General features: G+C 40.8%; 1 protein-coding gene across 1 annotated transcript in view; it reads right to left on the bottom strand.

The window, feature by feature from the left end:
* The window catches only part of Hsd17b4 (hydroxysteroid 17-beta dehydrogenase 4), a 75,899-nt gene that overhangs the window by 34,246 nt on the left and 19,692 nt on the right, over positions 1-21,961 (bottom strand). Inside the window, exons 5-12 of the mRNA XM_055622521.1 lie at positions 20,889-20,910; positions 20,740-20,786; positions 18,834-18,918; positions 17,085-17,272; positions 11,262-11,353; positions 8,220-8,244; positions 5,988-6,116; positions 1,116-1,216 (exon numbers count right to left, since the gene is read on the bottom strand). Coding sequence (XP_055478496.1) covers positions 1,116-1,216; positions 5,988-6,116; positions 8,220-8,244; positions 11,262-11,353; positions 17,085-17,272; positions 18,834-18,918; positions 20,740-20,786; positions 20,889-20,910 — 689 coding nt within the window. The remainder of the gene's footprint in view (positions 1-1,115; positions 1,217-5,987; positions 6,117-8,219; positions 8,245-11,261; positions 11,354-17,084; positions 17,273-18,833; positions 18,919-20,739; positions 20,787-20,888; positions 20,911-21,961) is intronic.

Raw genomic sequence — 21,961 nt, 5'->3', positions numbered from 1 at the left:
TGTGTGTGTGTGTGTGTGTGTGTGTGTGTGTGTGTGTGTGTGTGTGTGTTATAGTGCCCTTCATCATACTGAGCAAAAGCTATAACCCATGCATTAAGCTCATCTAATAGTCATGATACCATATCCTGGTCTTGGTGAGACCATCATTTCATTTTCATAGTTTTCTTGTAATACAAATATGTTGATCTCCATCTTATGGATATAGGTGTGCAAACTCAGAAGAGTGAGAGAAATATTTAACTCAGAAAAGCAAGGGCTATCACCATTGCATTAGAAACCAGTTTCCTTCTCTCAAAATACACTCCTGCCTTTAACAAAACAACCAAAAAATGTTAATCAACTGATTAGTGTCTGATGAATCAAATGTCTTGCAATTAGCCAGTGCTTCTGTTTTTCCATTTTTGTCATTACTATTGGTGAAGGAAGCCTTATCCTATGCAAAATCATCCCAAGTGATCCCCTGTCTCTGGATTGGGGAGTCATCTAGAGCAGGCCAGATGCAACTGGCCCATATCACCAAATAACAGGTGTCCCTGGGATCTGGCACTCTTTTAAATTGTCCACAGAACAATTGTGCTCTTTCCAGCCTTCGTGGCACATTCCCACTGTGGGGCCAAGAGCATATGAGCTAATAAAAACTACCTTGAAGGGAGAAAAAAAAAAAAAGAAAAAAAGAAAAAATAATACCCAAATCCCCTCCTCTGCTTGCAAGGCAGTCCTCCCTCAAAGCAAAAAGCATAGTACCACCCAGTAAAATCTCAGAGGAAACTATCAAAGAACAGCTGAAACAAAGAATAGAGTTATCTGGACAGCTTCAAAATTGACTTCAAGCCACATGCTCATGTGGTCTTTATGAATTCTTTGTAAGTCAAACTCAGCCTTATTCCAAAGACAGTCATAAATGGTTTCTGAACAAACACCACTGATTTTTCTCCATGATGAACAACAGAGGGATCACCTCCAAAAGAAAGGTTACAGGGAGGGAGTGGAGGGAGGGAGGAAGAGAAGGGTAGGGGGGAGGGTAGAAAGCAGGGAGAGAACTGATGGAGGGAATGGGGGGAAGAGAGAAGGGAGGGATTATAGAAAGGTGAGCTTCAGGCATTTCCCCTACTTACAAATCCTGACATGTCTGTGGATGCCACGTGGCTGGTGTGATTTTGTGAGATTCCTTCTGAATCTACTTTATGTAAAACTTCAATTATACCACCCGTTGATTCTACAGTTAAAAAGATAAGAAAGGATAGAGCTTTGCTGTAAAAACTGTTAGAAAAACTGCAACATTCTAGGGAAGAGCTACAGCACACTTCCCCTGACCCTCCCACCCTAGTGGATGGCCTTGCACCCATGCTTACTGAACTTTGTGGGTTGTTTAAAAAAAAAAAATTGTATCCCCTTGATCTCCTTCAATTGTTTTATTGCTCTAGCAAGGACTTCAAGAACAATGTTGAAGAGATATGGAGAGAGTGGGCAACCTTGCCTTGTCCCTGATTTCAGTGGAAATGATTTAAGTTTCTCTCCATTGAGTCTGATATTGGCTATAGGCTTGCTGTATATTGCCTTTACTATGTTTAGGTATGTGCCGTGACGTTGTGGAAAAAGGGGAACCCTCCTCCACTGCTGGTGGGAATGTAAACTGGTACAACCACTCTGGAAAGCAATCTGGTGATTTCTCAGACAATTAGGAATAGCGCTTCCTCAAGATCCAGCTATACCACTCCTAGGCATATACCCAAAAGAGTCTCAAGTACACAATAAGGACATTTGCTCAACTATGTTTGTAGCAGCCTTATTTGTAATAACCAGAAGCTGGAAACATCCCAGATGCCCCTCAGTGGAAGAATGGATGCATAAATTGTGGTATATCCACACAATGGAATATCACTCAGCAATAAAAAAAAAAAAAAACAAGGAAATCATGAAATTTGCAGGTAAATGGTGGAATCTGGAAAAGATTATCCTGTGTGAGCCATCCCAGAAGCAGAAAGATGCACACGGTATATACTCACTCATATAGACATATAATATAGGCTAAACCTTCTAAAATCTGTACACCTAAAGAAACTAATCAAGAGGGAGGACTCTGGCTAAAATGCTCAATTCCTATCCAGAAAAGTAAAGAGGATGGACATCAGAAGAAGGAGAAAAAAGGGAACAAGTCAGGAGCCTGACATAGAGGACCTTTGAAAGGCTCTTCCCTGCAGACTATCAATGCAGATGCTGAGACTTATGGGCAACCTTTGGGCAGAGTGCAGGGAATCTTATGAAAGAAGTGGGAAACAATAAGATCTGGAGAGGACAGGAACTCCACAAGGAGAGCAACAGAACCAAAAAATCTGAGCACAGGGGTCTTTCCTGAGACTGATACTCCAACCAAGGACTATGCCTGGAGATAACCTAAGACCTCTGCACAGATGTAGCCCATGGCAGTTCAGTATCCAAGTGGGTTCCATTGTAACAGGAACAGGGACTGTCTCTGACATGAACTGATTGGCATGCTCTTTAATTACCTCCCCCTGAGGGGGAAGCAGCATTACCAGGCCATGAAAAAAAGACAATGCAGCCACTCCTGATGAGACCTAATTGACTAGGATCAGAAGGAAAGAAAAGAAGACCTCAGTGGACTTGGGGAGGGGCATGCATGCAGAGGGTGGAGGAAGGGAGGGATTGGGACGGGAGGAGGGAGGGAACCACAGGGGAATACAAAGTGAATAAAGTATAATTAATAAAGAATAAAAGGGGGGGGGAGACATGAACTTGAGAGTAGGATAAGGGTAAAAGAATGGATAGGTGAGCAGTTAGTTAATTACAGTTTATTCACTTTGTACCCCCCCCCGTACCTCCCACCCTCCTCCCCTCCCAATCCCACCCTCCCTCTTCCCCACCCATCCCTCTCTCAGTACACTGATAAGGGAGAGTCCTCCTCCCCTTCCCTCTGATCCTAGTCTATCAGGTCTCATCAGGAGTGGCTGCACTGTCTTCTTCTGTGGCCTGGTAAGGCTACTCCCCCCTCAAGGGGAGGTGATCAAACAGCAGGCCAAACAGTTCATGTCAGAGGCAGTCCCTGTCCCCATTACTATGTAGGCCATTTGGACACTGAAATACCACAGGCTACATCCATGCAGGGATTCTAGGCCATCTCCATGAGTGGTCCTTGGCTGGAGGATCAGTTTCAGAAAAGACCCCTGTGCCCAGACTTTTTGGTTCTGTTGCTATCCTTGTGGAGGTCCTGTCCTCTCCAGATCTTACTATCTCCCACTTCTTTCATAAGATTCCCTGCACTCTGCCCAAAGTTTGGCTATGAGTCTTAGCATCTGCTTTGATGCCCTGCAGGGTAGAGCCTTTCAGAGGCCCTCTGTGGTAGGCTCCTGTCCTATTTCCTGTTTTCTCTCTCCTCTGATGTCCATCCTCTTTGCCTTTCTGAATGGTGATTGAGCATCTTAGCCAGAGTCCTCCTTCCTGATTAGCTTGTTTAGGTGTACAGATTTGGGTATCTTATCCTATATTATAGGTCTAATACCCACTTATGAGTGAGTATATACCCTGTGTGTCTTTCTGCTTCTAGGACAGCTCACTCAGGATGATCTTTTCCAGTTCCTACCATTTACCTGCAAATTTCATGATTTTCTTGTTTTTGTCTTTTGTTTGGTTTTGTTTTTAATTTTTTATTAATTACACTTTATTCACTTTGTATCCCCCTTGTAGCACCCTCACCCTCCCCTCCCAATCTCTCCTTTCCTCCCCCTTCCCCACACATGCCCCTCCCAAAGTCCACTGATAGGGGAGGTCCCCTTCTCCTTCCTTCTGATCCTAGTCTATCAGGTCTCATCAGGAGTGGCTGCATTGTCTTCCTCTGTGGCCTGGTAAGGCTGCTCCTCCATCAGGGGGAGGTGATCAAAGAGCAGGCCAATCAGTTCATGGCAGACACAGTCCCTCTTCCCATTACTACGGAAACCACTTGGACACTGAACTGCCATGGGCTACATCTGTGTAGGGGTGTTAAGTTATCTCCATGCATGATACTTGGTCTCATGAAAGACCCCTATGCAAAGATTTTTTTGGTTCTGTTGCTCTCCTAGTGGAGCTCCTGTCCTCTCCAGGTCTTTTTATCTCCCACTTCTTTCATAAGATTCCCTGCACTCTGCCCAAAGGTTGCCCATAAGTCTCAGCATCTGCATTGATAGTCTGCAGGGAAGAGCCTTTCAGAGGTCCTCTGTGGCAGGCTCCTAATTTGTTTCCTCTTTTCACCTTCTTCTGATGTCCATCCTCTTTGCTTTTCTGGATTGGGATTGAGCATTTTAGCCAGTCCTCCCTCTTGATTAGTTTCTTTAGGTGTACAGATTTTAGTAGGTTTATCCTATATTATATGTCTATATGGGTATATACCATGTGTGTCTTTCTGCTTCTGTGATATCTCACTCAGGATAATCTTTTCCAGTTCCCACCATTTACCTACAAATTTCATGATTTCCTTGTTTTTTTATTGCTGAGTATATTCCATTGTGTAGATATACCACAATTTATGCATCCATTCTTCCACTGAGGGGCATCTGGGTTGTTTCCAGCTTCTGGATATTACAAATAAAGCTCCAACAAACACGGCTGAGCAGATTTCCTTATTGTATACTTGGGCATCTTTTGGATATATGCCTAGCAGTGGTATAGCTGGATCTGGAGGAAGCACTATTCCTAATTGTCTGAGAAATAGCCAGATTGATTTCCAAAGTGGTTGTACCAGTTTACATTCCCACCAGCAGTAGAGGAGGGTTCCCCTTTCTCCACATCCTCTCCAGCATGTGTTGTCACTTGAGTTATTCATCTTAGCCATTCTGATGCATATAAGGTGAAATCTCAGGGTCGTTTTGATTTGCATTTCCCTGATGACTAAGGACGTTGAACATTTCTTTAAGTGTTTCTCTGCCATTCGATATCCTCTATTGAAAATTCTCTGTTTAGCTCTGTACCCCATTTTCTAATTGGACTTGACTTGTTGCTGTTATATTTTTAAAGAATTCCATATAAGTTGGATTGTCCTGGGTGGTAAGGTGATTGCACAGCATGCCCAGGGTCCTGAGTTCCACCCTTTGCACCACAAAAAATATAAAACAGTCTCTGCATCACTCAGTCAAGTCACACATCCTTAAACAAGACAGTAAGGAGCAGTTACCACTAAATATTCACATGGTAGGAGTGCAGCTAACAGAAAAACAACACAGCCCAGAATATATGGGAATATCTTGCTGAACAGTTGGGGTCTGAATTTTTCGGAAGAAGTCCTAAAATTATGTAGAGGTGACAAAGGGAGGAGGAGGTGGGATAGAAGAGAGAACAGCAAAAACAATGTGCTAAATCAATGCCACATCTATAACTAAGCAATAGAGCTAAGCCTGAGCACAAAACAGGAGTAACTTTTAGAGTGCCACAGAAAACTGTCAGATTAAGAGCATGTGGGCAGGGACTGGAGAGATGGCTCAGAGGTTAAGAGTGTGTACTGCCCTTACAGAGGGCCTGAGTTCAGTCCCCAGCACCCACACTGTAGAATTCAAACCTGAAACTCCAGCTCCAGGACATCTGATGTCCTCTTCTGAACTCCACAGACACCTGCACTCATGTGTACATACCCACGCATAAACACACATAAATAAACACAATTAAAAATAAATGTAAAAATGAAAAGAGCATATGGTTAATTAGCAAATGGAAGACCCTGAAACCAACCACCACTGAGGAGAAAGTTCTTATAGCACAAATGAGGACACAAGTATGCACCCCACTGCATCCATCCACCAAACACACCGACCACACACCGGACTGAGAAATAAACCCTGAGTACCAACACTATCTTCAGTATGCAGGGTCCTGGCACCTAGTGGGGCAGAAACTCTGTTCCCAAGGCATCCGTGTCTGCATCACCACAGATGAAACTGCACTGAAGAAGGCAGCTTGTCGGCTTTGCTCCCTGACCAAGACCAAAGGGCCTGGGTCTCTACCTTGAATGGTCCGTGGCTTGCTGGCATTGCTGAAGTCACAGATCTTTTCCCAGTTGTCCCTCACTGCCTCGGGAGTCATCGGCTGATTCCGCCGTCTGACAATGGCTCCAAGGGTCCGCTCCCAGCGTACTAGTTATAGAAAGGAAACATGAGGCTGAGCACACAACTTAAAAACAGAACATAACATGCTTAAGAACTCATCTTCAAGATAAAGAAAATCATAGAGAAAAGAATATTTTTCTTTTAAAAGCCCATTAGCAGAAATATCAGGGGGCTTTTGGTTTTTGGTTTTGTTTGTTTGTTTGTTTGTTTGTTTGTTTTTTGAGAAAGCTCTGCAGCTGAAGGGCAAGGGAAAATGAGCAGGGGCAAAGCATACAACATAAATAGTTGAAAATGCTGTAGTGAAACCTACTACTTCATAAGCCAAGTTAAATAACACAAAATTAAATTAAGTTAAAATAAACTTTATAAAAAGAAATATCTGAAGCTGAAGAGCAAACTTCTCTAACTTTGTCAGGACTGCTAACAGCAGAGCCTCTTGCAAAGCTGAAGACTCAGTTGCCTGTGGTCACGCCAAAAGGCTCAGCTCATAGCCACAGATTACTTAGCCAAAGGTACTTCACTCCCCTTGTTTAGGGATGACAGAACAGGACAAAGCTCTGCTGCTGCAAACTGAGAACCAGAGGTGACAGTGAACAGAGGTTCCAGTTATAAACCCTGGACACACCAGCAGCAACTCTCCTCCAGCCTTCCTTGGTTCGTCCTCCATTCTCACAGCCCCACTAGAACTTGTCACAAGAAGTACAGCTGTTCTTAAGTCCTCTTGAAAGTTAACATTTTTTTTAAATATTCTATAAGAATAACAACCTACTAACAACATTTAAACATGATAGCTGGGCATTGCTGACCCTTCAATTTAAGACATTTATTTATTTATTTATTTATTTATTTATTATTTTATTAATTACAATTTATTTACTTTGTATCTCAGCTGTAGCCCCCTCCCTAGTCCCCTCCCAATCCCACCCTCCCTCCCTCATCTCCTCCCATACCCCTCCCCCAGTCCACTGATAGAGGAGCTCCTCCTCCCCTTCCCTCTGACCCTAGCCTATCATGTCTCATCAGGACTGGCTTCATTGTCTTCCTCTGTGGCCTGGTAAGGCTGCTCCCCCCTCAGGGGGAAGTAATTAGAGAGCAGGCCAATCAGTTCATGTCAGAGACAGCCCCTGTTCCCATTACTAGGATACCCACTTGGAGACTGAGCTGCCATGGGCTACATCTGTGCAGGGGTTCTAGATTATCTCTGAACCTTGGTTGGAGTATCATTCTCAATAAAGGAATGAAAAGATGCCAGTTTCTAGTGTCCATATGGCTGTTACTGCAACATTTACCTCACTATTTTAATGGGTGCTATTAAGATACCTAAATGCTTGAGAAATATACGTAACTATACATCTAACTAGACTGAAGTCATTCATGCATATATACATATATATATATATGTATGTATGTATTTACTCTACAATGTGTAACAATATCCTCCAGTGATATCAGTCTTCTAAGTAACTCAATTAATTTTATGGTTAATTGTGATACCACCAAACAACTAAAAGCAAGCTGAGATCCTGAATTTTTCACATTTTTTAACGCTATAAAACAACTACCATATTTGGAGCTCAGAAGTTTAAGGAGTGAAGCCAAATGAATTTATTATTTGGGGGAAATAGTTCTCACAGACTGGCTGCTGCTCTGTCCCTGAAGGCTGGCCCCTATACTCTTTCACTGTCTCCTCACATCTTTTTTCTAAAAAGAAGAGAATTACATGAGGGAAATGAAGAATCCACCAGTCCATCTACAGCAGGCTCCTCCCATTTTTCAGACAGCTCTCTCTCCCACTCACTGTTCTGATGAGACAGCAAGAAATATGTGGGATGCCAGAGTCACTGGAGGATAAATGTCAACAAAAAAGAAACTACAGTATCTGACGAGAATAAGACAGAGAAAATAAGCTAAACCAAGTGCCAACTACAGGAATAGCACAGGTCCTTAGAAGTACAGATGTCTGCAGAGTAATTCCCATGCTTCAGTACCTTCTGCTGGAATGGTATTCAAGTCCAAGTATGTATACACTCAGTGATTAGGCATTTGACAAAATCCTTGTCCATCTCTAATGGCTAGACAGACTATAAAATCAAAAAGTCTATCACAATCCAAAACCCAACAGAGACTTACATTTTCCAATCCATCCTGCTCCAACCTAACAAAAAAAAAAAGAAAGAAAAAAAAAAAACATCATCTAAAGGAAATCATTAAGAGAACGTCTTCATCGATGAGGATAATAGGATGCTACATGACAAGGAATGAAGCATTACAGTGCTGTGTAAACCCCCTGACTCCAAGCCGTTGCAGTGCTGATGGCATCAAAGCAGAGGCCTGAAGCAGGCAATGCTGTGGGGCTGCATGAGACTGAGATAAGGCAGAGGACCACGTTCTAATCTTCACAGGAAAAGGCTGTTTTAGTTGTACAGTACTTTATAGATCATGCAGGTAAACCTTAGATGGAGCATGTTGTCTGATTAAAGAAACTCACACTTTCACACACTACTATTGGCCAGAACTAACTGTAATTTCACATGCACAGGAGAAATGCATCCTAGGAGACACCGTAGTGGCTCTGGGGCCAATGTTATGACTTTTCATCAACTTTTGCCTTTACTATTCTCACACCTTTTTAATATGTCCAATTAATGTGGATTGATCAGCTGTGGTTCTGACCACAAGCAAGGGCACTGGGGAATTGGGGAAAGATGCAAATTCTCAAGAAGGCAACTTAAAACTTCCAAATATTGGCCTTTCAGTGAACAATCCTCAAACTACTTGTTATTTAAAGACAAACCAGCAACATGACACCTTTCTGACTGACCCAAAGAATTAAGGTAAGCAACAAATATGGCTAGATATTCTTCCTATCTAAAACATACAATCTAAATTTGGAACCACATGGAACCACCTTAATTGATTACAAAGTCAAAGAATGTAGTTATTTATTCCTTTGCTAGCTGGAAGAGACGGGGCATTTCTCCTGCCCAACGCTCATTCTGGGCAGAGCACAGTTCCCCTGCCCTCCTCAGCAAACACTATGCCCTTAATATGGCAGCTGATTCTTTGTTCATTCCCAGATGGCATGACTTACTACTCTTGCAAAGGGTGGTTCATTTCCTGATTTCTACCTCATCAAAATCTTTCTAAGCCTTTCTTCTGGTTTCCCCTGGTTTCGAAAGGTGTTCCAGGGCAAGCATCTCTAACCTTGGACCATGTCACCTGACCAAGATGGTCCTCCAGTACCTGGTCGGCATGGCCTTTAACTCAGGGGCCAGAGCAACTGCACCAGCTGGACTAACGTGCATCTCCTGCAGGCAACCCCAGAGTCCAGCAGAGCTCTGCAAAGCACACTTTCAGGGTTAAACTCAGGTGGTCAGATATTTTACTACTATGTTTTATCAGTTATGTGCATCATTTTAAAAAATGTCCACAACACAGTAAAAAATAACAACATATGACTATATGTATGCATGATCTTTGTTTTATAATAAAGATAAGGATGTATATAAACTGTCCATCTGAAAAAACCAATCTGTGTAAAATGCACACCTAATAATAAACTGGAAGGAATTATAAAAAAAATTAATAATAGTGCTCAGGAAAGTAATGTGTGATTTTTTTTCTCCTATTCACATTTCTATGTATCTAAGGTTTCAACAAAGATGATATATATTTTGTGCAGTCAACAATAATATAATTATTAAAAAATAAGTAACTTTGATTCCTAAATAGATAAAAAAGAGGTCAGACCAAATTTCAAACTCTAAGTGACTCAGTACCATTAATGTTTTTATTCTGTAAAACTAAGCGTGCAAAGTTCTTCCGTCATCTAATTTACATAACTCACATTCAGTTGGTAGGACTAGAAAGGTGGAAGCACATACCTGCACTCAAATATATAGAGACCTTTTTTCTTAATTTATTCACCGGCTTTTAATTCAAATGAAAGTGGCTAATGATGTATTACTTCAAACTGAAGCAGGTTTTTTGCTACTAAGAAATATTTTGAATGCTACAGTCTATACAGATAGGTTCACTCTTGCCAGAGTTTCAAAAATGGGAATAGAGAGAGGTCTAATATACAACACTTTAGGCAAGAATAAAGAGATCAAACACAAATAGATATAAAAAAACATGTAAATTAGCTGAGATGGTGGCAGAGCGCTGGCCTGGCATAAGGCCTTAAATTCAATCCCTAGTTGTACATATAACTCCAACAAATGGTGAAAGTGTGTGCAGCTTTTATTTTACAACATAAATTTTAAAACTTCATAAAAGAAATAAAACCAAAAGATTACTGCTGAATTTAAAATAAACAAGCAGCATTTATTGTTCTGTCACACTCCAACATGATTCCTACTATATTTATAATTAAAGTTGCAGGAAGGAAATACTAGGCTCCCGTGCCAAGGGCTTTAAATGATTATAGGGGCCTGGATAGACGGCCCAGCGCTTAAAAGCACTGGCTGCTCTTCCTGAGGACCCAGGTTCAACTCCCAGCACTCACATGGCAGTGCACAACTGTCTGTAGCTCTAGTTCCAGAGGATTTGTACCCTCGCACAGACATGCAGGCAGAGCACCAATGCATATAAACATAAATAAATCTTTAAAATAAATAAATGCTTGTACTCGTCACAAAGACCACAAGAAAACTAAAGCTCTACAGGGATAATTTACACAATAACCCTGAGAGCCAGCAAGTGCTAGGTCAAATGTTCAAATTCTGGCCTACCTGACTCTAAATGTCTGCTTTATTATTCAGTTTCTTACATCAATGAGACTTTCTATATTTTACTAAACACATTAAATCAGCCACATTGAAATTAGGAAAAATACGAAAAACAGATAGCTTTGAAAAAAAGAGTTTGTAACGTTATTATCACTTTCAAAAACAAACAACAAATAGACAGGGATCTGCATTCCTTTGTTTGAAACAAGGCCTTGCTACTGAGCCCCCGCAGGGTGCTCCTACCTCGGCTCCAGAGTGCTGAGATAGCAGTGTACCTCCTTTCCTGGTCTAACACTTGTTCCACAATATCATATACATAATATTTTACAAATCAAGTGATGCACCAGTACAAAGTTTTCCTGGCAATATTAATATACAATCTTTTAAAAACGTAATTACCTAAATGATGCTTTGGGGGGAAAAAAACAACATTTTGAAATACCTCAAATAAGCCACCATTTTCCTCACAGCTTTCATGGCAAAGCCAAAGTACCAGAGGCGCCACATAATCTGGCTTCAGGGCCTCAACAAGATCTGAAACAAATGCAAGAACATCTGTAAGCAAGAACGCATATAAATTTCATAAATTATTTTACTTTCTGAAAATACTTTACATAAATAATCAGACTTTATAATGAATAGGAACAAAATTATATAGAAATAATTAAGCTTAGAAGCTTTTAGAACTTTTCATCCCAACTGAGAAAAACCTAACATATTCTCAGGTTTCTCCAATCATAGGTGTTACATGTGCCTTTTAAGGATGGGTGGCATATATCCATTGAAACCAGAGCTGCCTGGGCAAGGACTGGTGAGCAAAATAATATAAAGGTTGACACTCTTAGGTGCCACACTCTTAGGTACCACTCACCTGGGTACCACTCTCGAAGCTGTTTTACTCTGCTCCCTTTTAACAGGAATCTAGGACACTATGGAGCATCCTTGGTGAGTGTAACACAGATAGTAACTGGGACAGAACGCTCTGCTGTACTAGAGACTACAGGAAGAATGATGTCCCACTGCACCTCTGTGAGCAGCGTTTAGTGCAGAAAAGAACCACACAAGGAGAGTGGAGACTGGACTTCACTGCGGAGCACATGACTCCACTCCCCGTTCCCAGGACTTCATCAGTGAGCTGCTAATTTCCTGTCTATGGTACTCAGGTCTTCCAAGCACCAATGAAAGATGACTATGTCCTATACTACCTTATTTGCTTATAATACCTTATATTTATTACTTAAAGGATAATGGAAGTACGAATTTTAATTGATATAACCAAATATAATTATACTCTGATGAAATTTTTAAAGTAAAATCTAATTGCATGTTATATGCAGTTTTGCTCACCAATCTTTTTCTCGTTTATTTATTTTATTCACTTAACATCCTTGTAGCCCCTCCCCACCTCCCCTCCAGGTTACACCCTCTCTCCCTCCCCCCTCCCATGAAAAAGGGAGCTCCCTTTCCCATCCAGCCCAGCTCATCGAGTTTCATCAGGACTGAACATGTCCTCTTCCCCTGTGGCCTGGCAAGGCGAAGTCCCATCAGAGGAAAATAATCTAAAAGCTAACAAGTGAGTCTGTGTCCGATGCAGTCCCCACTTCCCTTATAGAGGACCCACCTGAAGTCTGAGCTGCCCATCTGCTACACTTTTATTGGGGGCCTAGGTCCAGTTCATGTATGGTCCTTGGTTGATGCTTCAGTCTCGGTAAACCCCTCTGGGCCCTGGTTAGTTGGCTCTGTTGTGGAACTCCTGTCACTTCCGGGTCCTTCTCTCTTTCTTCCCACTATTCCCCAAGACTCCCTATGCATTGACCAAGGTTTGGCTGTGAGTCTCTGCATGTGTTTTGAGGTGCACCTCTCAGAGGACAACTCTGGTAGGAGCCTGTCTGCAAGCTTAGCAGAGTATCTTTCATAGTGTCAGGGGTTGGCACTCTCTGATAGGGTGGGTCTTTGTTTGGACCAGGCATTGGCTGGACATTCCCTCAGTCTCTGCTCTATCTGCTCTATCTTTATCCCTGCACATCTCATACACAGAGTAAATTTTGGGTCGAAGCTTTTGTGGGTGGGTTCCTGTTTCCCATACTTTACTAGAAGACTAGTCTAGTTAGAGGATGCCCTCTTCAGTCTCTATGGTCACTGCTATTAGGAGTCTCTGCTTGAATCCCCTCATATCCTCCCAGGAGCCTACCCTGACTTAGGTCTCCTTACTCATCAATCATAGCCATGAGGGGAATGCAAATCAAAATAAAATGACTTTGAGATTCCATACAAGTCAGAATGGCTAAGATCAATAACACAAGTAACAGCTCATACTGGCAAGGATGTGGAGGATTACTTCTGCATTGCTGGTGGGAGTGCAAACTTGTACAGCTACAATGGAAATAAATACGGAATAGCTAGCACTAACTACCTCAAGACCCAGTTATACCACTCCTGGGCATGTACCCAAAAAACACTCCAACCTCCCACAGGACACTTACTCAACTATGTTCATAGCAGCTTTATTCATAACAGCCAAAAACTAGAAACAGCCTAGATGTCCTTCAAGTAAAGAATGGATAAAGAAACTGTGGATCGCTCACACAATGGAGTATTACTTAGCTGTTAGAAAATGGCATCATGAAATCTGCAGGCAAATGGATAGAACTAGAAAAAAAAAATCATTCTGAGTGAGCTAATGTAGACCCAGAAAAATAAATATTATATGTACTCACTCATGTGTGGACATTAGCTGTTGAGTAAAAGATAACCGTGCTACAGTTCACAGACCCAGGGAGGCTAAGCAACAAGGAGGGCATCGGAGGGAAGCAAGGATCTCCCTGGGAAGGGGAAATAAAACAGATTGTGCAGCTGGACTTGGGGCAGGTGGGGATGGGAACAGGAGGGATCAGGGTGGGGAGGAAGGAACAGAGGGAGAGATTATGGGGAGAGATGACTGGAACTGGGGGCCACTTGGGGGTAAGGGGCGACTGAAAACAGTGCAGCGGAAAGTTCCTGAAATCTATGATGGTGATAGCAAGGACTCCTAGTAATAAAGAATATGGAGCTTGAACTGGACATCTTCTGTAATCAGGCAAGGCTTCCAGTGGTGAGACTCAGGCACCAACTCAGCCACAAAGCCTTCAACCTCCAACCTGTCCTGCCTGCTAGACAGATATGTTGGGGCAATGCTGGCTTGTGGGAGTGGCCAACCAATGACTGGCCTAACTTGAGGCCCAAGCCACAAGAGGGAGCCCATGCCTGACACTGCCTGGATGGCCAGGAACTAGGGCTGTATAGTCTAGAGACCTAGACTAGAGCCAAACACAACTCACTCACATACACACAAAGGCAATAAAATGATTCCTAATGATATTCTGCTATACTCATAGATCAGTGTCTCACCCAATTGTCATCAAAAGTGGGATCAGAGGCAGAGACCCACAGCCAAACATAGAACCCTGCAGCAGAGGAGAAGGAAGGACTTTAGTAGCCAGAGGGATCATGGGCACTAAGAAAGTTAACTAAGCAGGACTCATACTGGCTCACAGAGACTGAAGCAGAAATCATGGAGCATGCATGTGTCTGTGCTAGGTCCTCAGGATATATGTTATGGCTGTTTAGCTTGGGATTTTTGTGATATGCCTAACAGTGGGAGTGGGGGTGTGTCTGACTCTTGCCTGTTCTTGGGACTCTTTTCTTCCGACTGGGTTGCCTCATCCAGCCTTCATATGAGGGTTTATGCCTAATCTTATAGTAACTTGTTATGCCATGTTCTCTTGATATTCCTAAAAGGCCTGCTCTTTTCTGAAGGGAAATGGAGGAGCAGTGGGTCTAGGGGAGGGCAGGATGAGAGGAGTGGGGGAGAGAAAACTGTGGTTGGGATATAGTATATAAGGGAAGCATAAATAAAAAGAAAAAATCTGGGAAAAAAAAGCAAGAATAGGAGGCAAGTCACACACAGTGGGAGATATATTTGCAAAAAAAAAAAAAAATGTATCTGACAAAGGATTTGTTTCCAAAATACACAAATACTTAAACTCAAAAAGCAAACCAACTCAAGCGGAGAATGGAGGTGCACACATCCAGGAAGCAGAGGCAAGATTTCAACCTTGAAGCCAGTTTAGGCTACAAGGAAAGATCTTATCTTAGTTCAATCAACAGAAGGAGGTAAAGGTGTAATAAGAAAACCAATGCCACAGTTAACCTCTGACCTCCACATGCACATAAAAAGTGTCCACATGTAAACACTGTGGGTAAATACACAATAATAATAGACAATACAATAATAGATACTTCACCAAATACAAAAACATAGGAAAATGCTGTGCATAACATGTCATCAAGGGGTCTCAAATTGAACTAGTAATGGCCTATCACTTACTTAAAAGACTAAAACTATAAAGGAATGTTAATTCAGAACATGGCTGTTCTAGCAAGAGATCACATCCAAAGACCTTCTAGGTCTGTATGATCCAGCTGGAATAATCCAGGAGACAGAGACAAGCAGATCTGAATTCATAGGCCAACCTGGTATAGAGCAAGTTTCAGGTAAAGAAAAGCTTAGGTCCAAGCATGGTGGTACATGCCTTTAACCCCAATCAGTGAGGGTAAACTTGGTATGTTGACATGGACCCCTGTTTGAAAGTGATATCTAATTGAGTGGCAGAAACAGTGATGAATCAGAGAAAGAATTGACAGAATAGGATATGCCCAACTCTCATGAGAAGAGAGAGAAAAGGGAAGCTACTTAAAAAGCAAAGCAGGGAACGAGGAGGCAGTTTTATCAGGACAGTAACAGAGTGATAGGTTCCGGGACCAGGCCTAGGTTAGCAGACAGAGGCAGTAAGCCTCGGAGACAACTGAACCAGGAGAATAAAAGTTCATTTTACATAAAACTAATTTTGATTTGCCAAATGCTGGCAAGATATTTCACAGGAACTCTATGCCAGTGCTGGTAGGAATACAAATGATAAAGTCATTGTAAAAGACTGTTTGGTAGTTTCTTACACAGATAAAATATTTTACAAATTATCCAGTAATCACATTTCGTAGTATTTTCTCAAAAATACTCAAAAAATTTATGTGCATATAAACTTACTCATGAATTTTTATTTGTAGCTATCTTCTTAGGGTTTCTATTGCTGGACTAAAATACCATGACCAAAAGCAATTTGGAGAAAAAGGGGTTTATTTTGTCCTCCAGGGAAGTCAGGGCAGGAACTCAAATCAGGAACCTTAAAGCAGGAAGTGATACAGAGGCCACCAAAGAGCGCTCCTTACTGGCTTGTTCCTTATAGCTCACCCTGCTTTCTTGTACCATCCAGGACAACCTGCCCAGGGGTGGCATACCCCACTACAAGAAATGCCCACCAACATCAACCATTAATCAGAAATGCCCTACAAGCCAATCTGGTAGGAGCATTTTCTCAATTGAATTTTGCTTTTCCCAAATTATTCTAACATGTCTCAAGTTAACATAAAAACTACTAGCATAGTAGCTTTATTACAACTCAAAAAAAAAAAAAAATGAAGACAACCAAGTTGCCCTCATATGTAAGTTAATAAACAAACCATGGTACTCCCAGACCATGGAATATATCCAAACAATATATGAGTTTCAAACCCCCCCCCCAGGCATCCAGAAGGAAAAGGGAAGGAATAAGTGAGGCACCAGTGAGTTCTGTATGATTCTGTAAAGTGGACACATAAGGGCATGCACTTGTAAGAAGTCTTACAGCTATACAGCACAGTGAGTCCTGGTGCAACTACAAGCCTTGGCTAACAACAATAAATCAGTGCTAGTTCATCAGTTGTAACACACACCACAGGTGTTAGCAGGAACCATGAAAGAAACATACATGAGAACTCTGTACACTCTGCCTAATTTTTCTGTTTATAAACTCCTCTCAAATAAACTGTTACATTCGCTCCGTATTTATGCTCTCCATTTCACATTATATTTTATATAATCTATATAAGAAATCTATTATTTTAAATAATTGTGATATACTTATTATAAAATAGTAAAAATGTTATTATCCTGTCTATAGAGATACATGTGCAAAGATTAGGGGTGAAAGTTTGCTTCCATAAGTAGAAATTAATGGTCACTTTTCATCCTTTCCATTGCACTTTAAACTTTTCAACAACAGCCACAAATGACACAAAATGCTTTTGAAATTGGAAAGAAATTTTCTTTCACGTATTCATAAATTACACCCTTTTGTGATGCTCACTCCATACCCCATGTGACAGACCTGCAGAATCTAAGTGCACTCACCTTCTGGCATCACGGTCCGGGTCATCCGCGAGCCAGCATTGGGGGCGATGGTATTACAATGAATGTTGCTCTTCCTGCCTTCAATCGCAATAGTATTGCAGAGACCCAGGATGCCTAGCTTTGCAGCACTATAATTTGCCTGGCCAAAGTTGCCATATATTCCAGAAGCTGAGGAGGTCATAAGGATCCTAAGAGAAAACATCGACAACATCTCTCCGTGTGCATCTCTGACAGTGCAATCCTAACTCTATCTGAATGCTGTGGTGCCTGTCAAAAGCAACTCTGCATACTGTCCTTCACCTTTCACAGCTGTGACTCATACAGTTAGAATAATGTTGATATAAAAGTGATGTTTCAAAACTCAACTATAGGACTAAAGTACACAGAAAGAATCTCTGGTCAGAGCCAATTAGGTTTAAATATAACAATCTTTATATATTATCTATCAAAAACAACAATATTTATAAACACAAACTAACAACAGGTAAATTAAAATTTTAGCAAAAAATATTATAACAGCTGTAATTCTTCAATGGTCATTACTTCGACACTCCATTTCTGTATAGTATTAAATGCCATCTTATAACCTGACCCAATATCACTCTACTTAGAACAAATAAAAACAAATTCACTGTCACGACACAGATAAAATAGAGTCTCAAATAAATCAGCATCATTAACAATTTGCTTCTACAACATCCCTAATCTGCAGGACTGACCCTGACAGCACAGAGGACAGAATAAATGGACAATATCTATATAAGTATAAGCGAGTTACACTTGTGCAGGAATAAAGAGAAGTCCTGTTCCCAAAAAGTTTACAAAGACTAGTTCATGGTGGGCAAGCCTCAGAAGAAATGGGTGCTCACCTCTGTCCACCTGGTTACTGGTCACACCTAATAACATTCTGGTTAAGGAGCAAATCTTCAGTGCTCACACTGCTTCCTAAAGTTGTTATGTATCAGTTTCCTATAAAATTAAAATCTTCCATCTTGGAAGGAAGCTCATTAAGCCACAGGATGATTACAAGGTAAAACAACAGGATGTCCTAAGGGGAGCTAAAACATTCTATGCTGCAGGAAAGCTCATTAAGCTCAGTAAATAAACTAAACTACTCAAAGACTTCAGGAAGTCCCTGGAACAGACAGGATTCACTAAACCCCTCCCCAAGGGTACATAAGTAGTCAGGACAGTTACTAAAAGACACTCTTAGCCAAGCTGAGCTGTCTGTGAAAGGCTCAATTCTATTGAGCCATCTGGAAAGACACTCTCTAACCAGGTGAGCTTCCTAGAGGCTGTGCAGTAAGGTCCAAATGTCCAGGTTGTATGAGCTGTCATCCTTGCTGAGGTAGAATTTTGGTGGTGCAGCAGGCTCTGGAGTCACTGCTGCTCCTATTAGTAGCCCTCACCCATATTCCCAAAACTAATGCCAATAAAGCTCATTATTCCATTTTGCTAAGCTGAACTCTGGTGTTCTATGTTTTTGTCTGTCGTTGGTTCCCTATCTGGGATGAATAGACATCAATTCACATCTTGTCTCCCCAAGAACACAACAAAAACAATAAATGCTCATGAGAAATGTACTAATAATAAAAAGCATGTGGCAAAAGAAAAATACAAACCTAGTAAGTGTGTACTAAACTGCGCTTCAAAGCCTGCACAGGTGTGAGAGGACATGCCCCAGCACCAAGCAACCAGCTCACAGCACTTTGTGCAAACATCCACTCTGACATCTACAGGCAACTCTACCTTCCGTAATTCTGTTTCTTCATATGATCCCACGCTGCTCGGGTCACTTGGAAGGAGCCCCGCAAGTGAACTCTCTGAATTATATCTGAAAAAGAAATTATTTTTATTATATATTCTGTTAAAAGTTAGGTGTGTCTTAGAATGAACTTATACAAACATATTTGTTTTATATCAAGTATTGTCACACCCAAGTAACCACTTTAGCTTTAATTAGAACAAATTACACTACCAATCAACAATTCATACTCATATGGTACAAGGTTTTCTATAATTTATAAAACTATTAAAATCCTTGCATATATCTAAATATAATGCTGTATTTAATTAATGTCCATTCACAAACTTGCTAATGTAACCCAAGAGGGCCAGGGGGACAGTTGAGTTAGTCTTTTTGTATCTCTACTTGAATGCGTACCAGGCAACACAAACTTCCCCAAAGCAACTTTACACCACCCCCCTTAACTAAATATGTATAGGGATATAGCTTACCTGGAAAAGTGCTGAGTTAGAGTCCAGGAAGCCATGTGGAAAAGCACGGTGGTAATGTGTGTAATTCCAGGGCTGGTGAGGCAAGACAGTCCCCTGGGACTTCCTAACCAACAAGCCTAGCCTAATTAGTGGGCTCCAGACCAATAAGAAGCCCTGTCTCAAAGGAGGAAGGTGGCATTCCTGAGGATGACAACCTAACGTCTCTGACATTTAGATGCATACTCACACCCCCCCACATGAACTGTTATACATGCATGAAAAGCATGTAAACAGTAAATACTCATTTTTATTGCTATTTTACATATTACATTTTACATATATAACTTATACTCAAAATAAAAAAACACTGTGAGACGGCACAGCTCATCATCAGGGAATATTCATAAACTACTCACTATCATCTCTATGTTTATCAAGGCTTTCAAATGTGTTTAGAGGGGTCTATTTTTCAAAGACTTCAATCCAAAGAGTGGACCACTTAGGGAACACATTAGAAAAACCCTGGATTGAGTGTTGTCTCATTTTGACCATTCTTATTTGGTTTCACTCTGCAACTCCGAAAAGAAAAATGTTTTCATACAAATATTAGATGAAAGGAAGGGTAAGTGCGAAAGTAAGGCAAGACAAAGGGATGTTCAGGAGGGAGAAACTGGGTAGGACAGAATCTTATCCTTTAGCTTTTCTCCTCCTCAGCTTCCTTTCCCAGCTGTACCTGGGGAGGAACTGAAAGCCTTCCCTTGCTTGGTTCTCGGTCACAAGGACACTGTGCCTCTTCCAAAAGTTCTAGGAACAGCAGCTGAGCTCTTAGCAATGATGTAATTACCCCACCTCAGCTGCTGTGCCTGCCCCATCTCAGCCACTGGCTTGTTTCTTTCGATGACCAATGGAAACAACCACAAACAGGACAAAACAAAAATAAACTCCTTTCATTGTTATATAAACTCAACCTTTGCAACACAGGGAAGGAAAATGAAAAATATTTCCTTTTTATTAGAAACTTCAGATTTACATCCAGGCTTTGTCCTACCCTTGTCTTAAGATCTTTGTTTTTAACTTGTAGTGCCCTAGCCTCTTCTACATCCTGCTCTTCTCATGCGGAAAACACACACACACACACCCCTAGATAAAACGTGGTAAAAGTTATTAGAAAAAGTTAATACTAAGACACAAAACTGTTTTCAGTACCTTCTGCAAATGACTATTTTTAACAATTTTTATTGTTTTATTTTAAACTATTTTTAACAAATGTTTAAAAAATAGGATACTTCTTTAACTAAATAAATCATTTTCAATAGAGTAAATGTATTTACATTAACAATAGCAAATAGAAGGTATTTCCTTAACTGAATAAATGCATTAAATATTAAAAAGACAAAATGGATAGTTATGTTCCAAAGAAGCATGAAAAACAGCTTACCCCAGTCTTCATCACTTATCCGAGAGAAGGAACGGTCCCTCAGGATTCTAAAATATTGATAGTAATACGGTCAGAGTGAAAGGGAAAATACACAGCAGGAAACACAGTGGTATGTACTTTACTAAAAATGAAAGTACAGAAAAACTCACCCAGCATTGTTGACCACAACATCTGCAATATAAAAAAAAAAAAAAATCCAAGTTATATAAATGAAAGCAACCATATTAATTTGCACTTGCTTACAACTCACATTTATTTTAAAAACTGTTTTTAAAATCCCCCCCACGAAAAACTAAATCAAACAAGAATGCTGTAGAAACAAAATTTTATACCTATACCAAAAAACAACTAACTTACAAAAACATATCATCATGTCATATCTTCCTCTCTCAGACTCAAATATTTAAATCTCCTCTCTTCTACCAAAATTCTTTTAGCTCAAAAAGCTACTATACCCTCTTGAGTTCTGAGTACTCAGAACCAACCATACGCCATCTTACATTTAGCTAATAAGACAGGGATTCAGGCCTGTAATCCAATCATTTTATTAGCAAGCTCAGGATGCTCATGAGATAAAAGCCAGCATCGTCCTCAACTACAGAAAGAGTTTGAACATAGCCTATACTGCATGAGGCACTGTGTAAAATAAATGAATGAATGAATGAATGAATAAATAAATAAATAAATAAATAAATAAATAAATAAATAAATAAATAGCAAAAAGAAGGCATTTCAACAAACCCACTAAAGGCAAAAACTAATGTTCTAGTTGATAAATCTTTGTAATCTCACTATGCAAAGAAAGTGAAGTTTTCAAAGATTCAACCACTGGAATCCTGTGGTTATTCAGGTCCTCTGCCTTTGTACTCTGTGGCTTCTGCCCCTTTCAGATGGCACATGACCATGGCTCTCCCCTACCCAAACCAGAACATCTTAGACTAAACAAAGAAGGGATACATTCAACTGACAAATAGCACTGCCCAGACTGAAAACACGTAGTTGGTTTCCCTCTAGCTGTCCATTAATTTTCGTAAGAATGTGTGGGACTAAACCAGGAAGAGTATTTAAAGAGGAAGGATCTACAGTATATCTCTAAAATGTAGAGCCCTATTGTGCTGGATGGCTTTATGTGAACTTGACATAAGCTAAAGACATCTGAGAGGAGGGAACCTCAATTAAGAAAATGACTCCATAAGTTCAAGTTGTAGTCAAACCTGTAGAG

The sequence above is a fragment of the Psammomys obesus genome, unplaced genomic scaffold (assembly GCF_907164565.1).
Source record: "Psammomys obesus unplaced genomic scaffold, mPsaObe1.curated_primary_1811, whole genome shotgun sequence".
NCBI lineage: Eukaryota > Metazoa > Chordata > Mammalia > Rodentia > Muridae > Psammomys > Psammomys obesus.
Note: the sequence above shows the minus strand (reverse complement) of the source record. Positions and strands in the feature narration are given on the sequence as shown.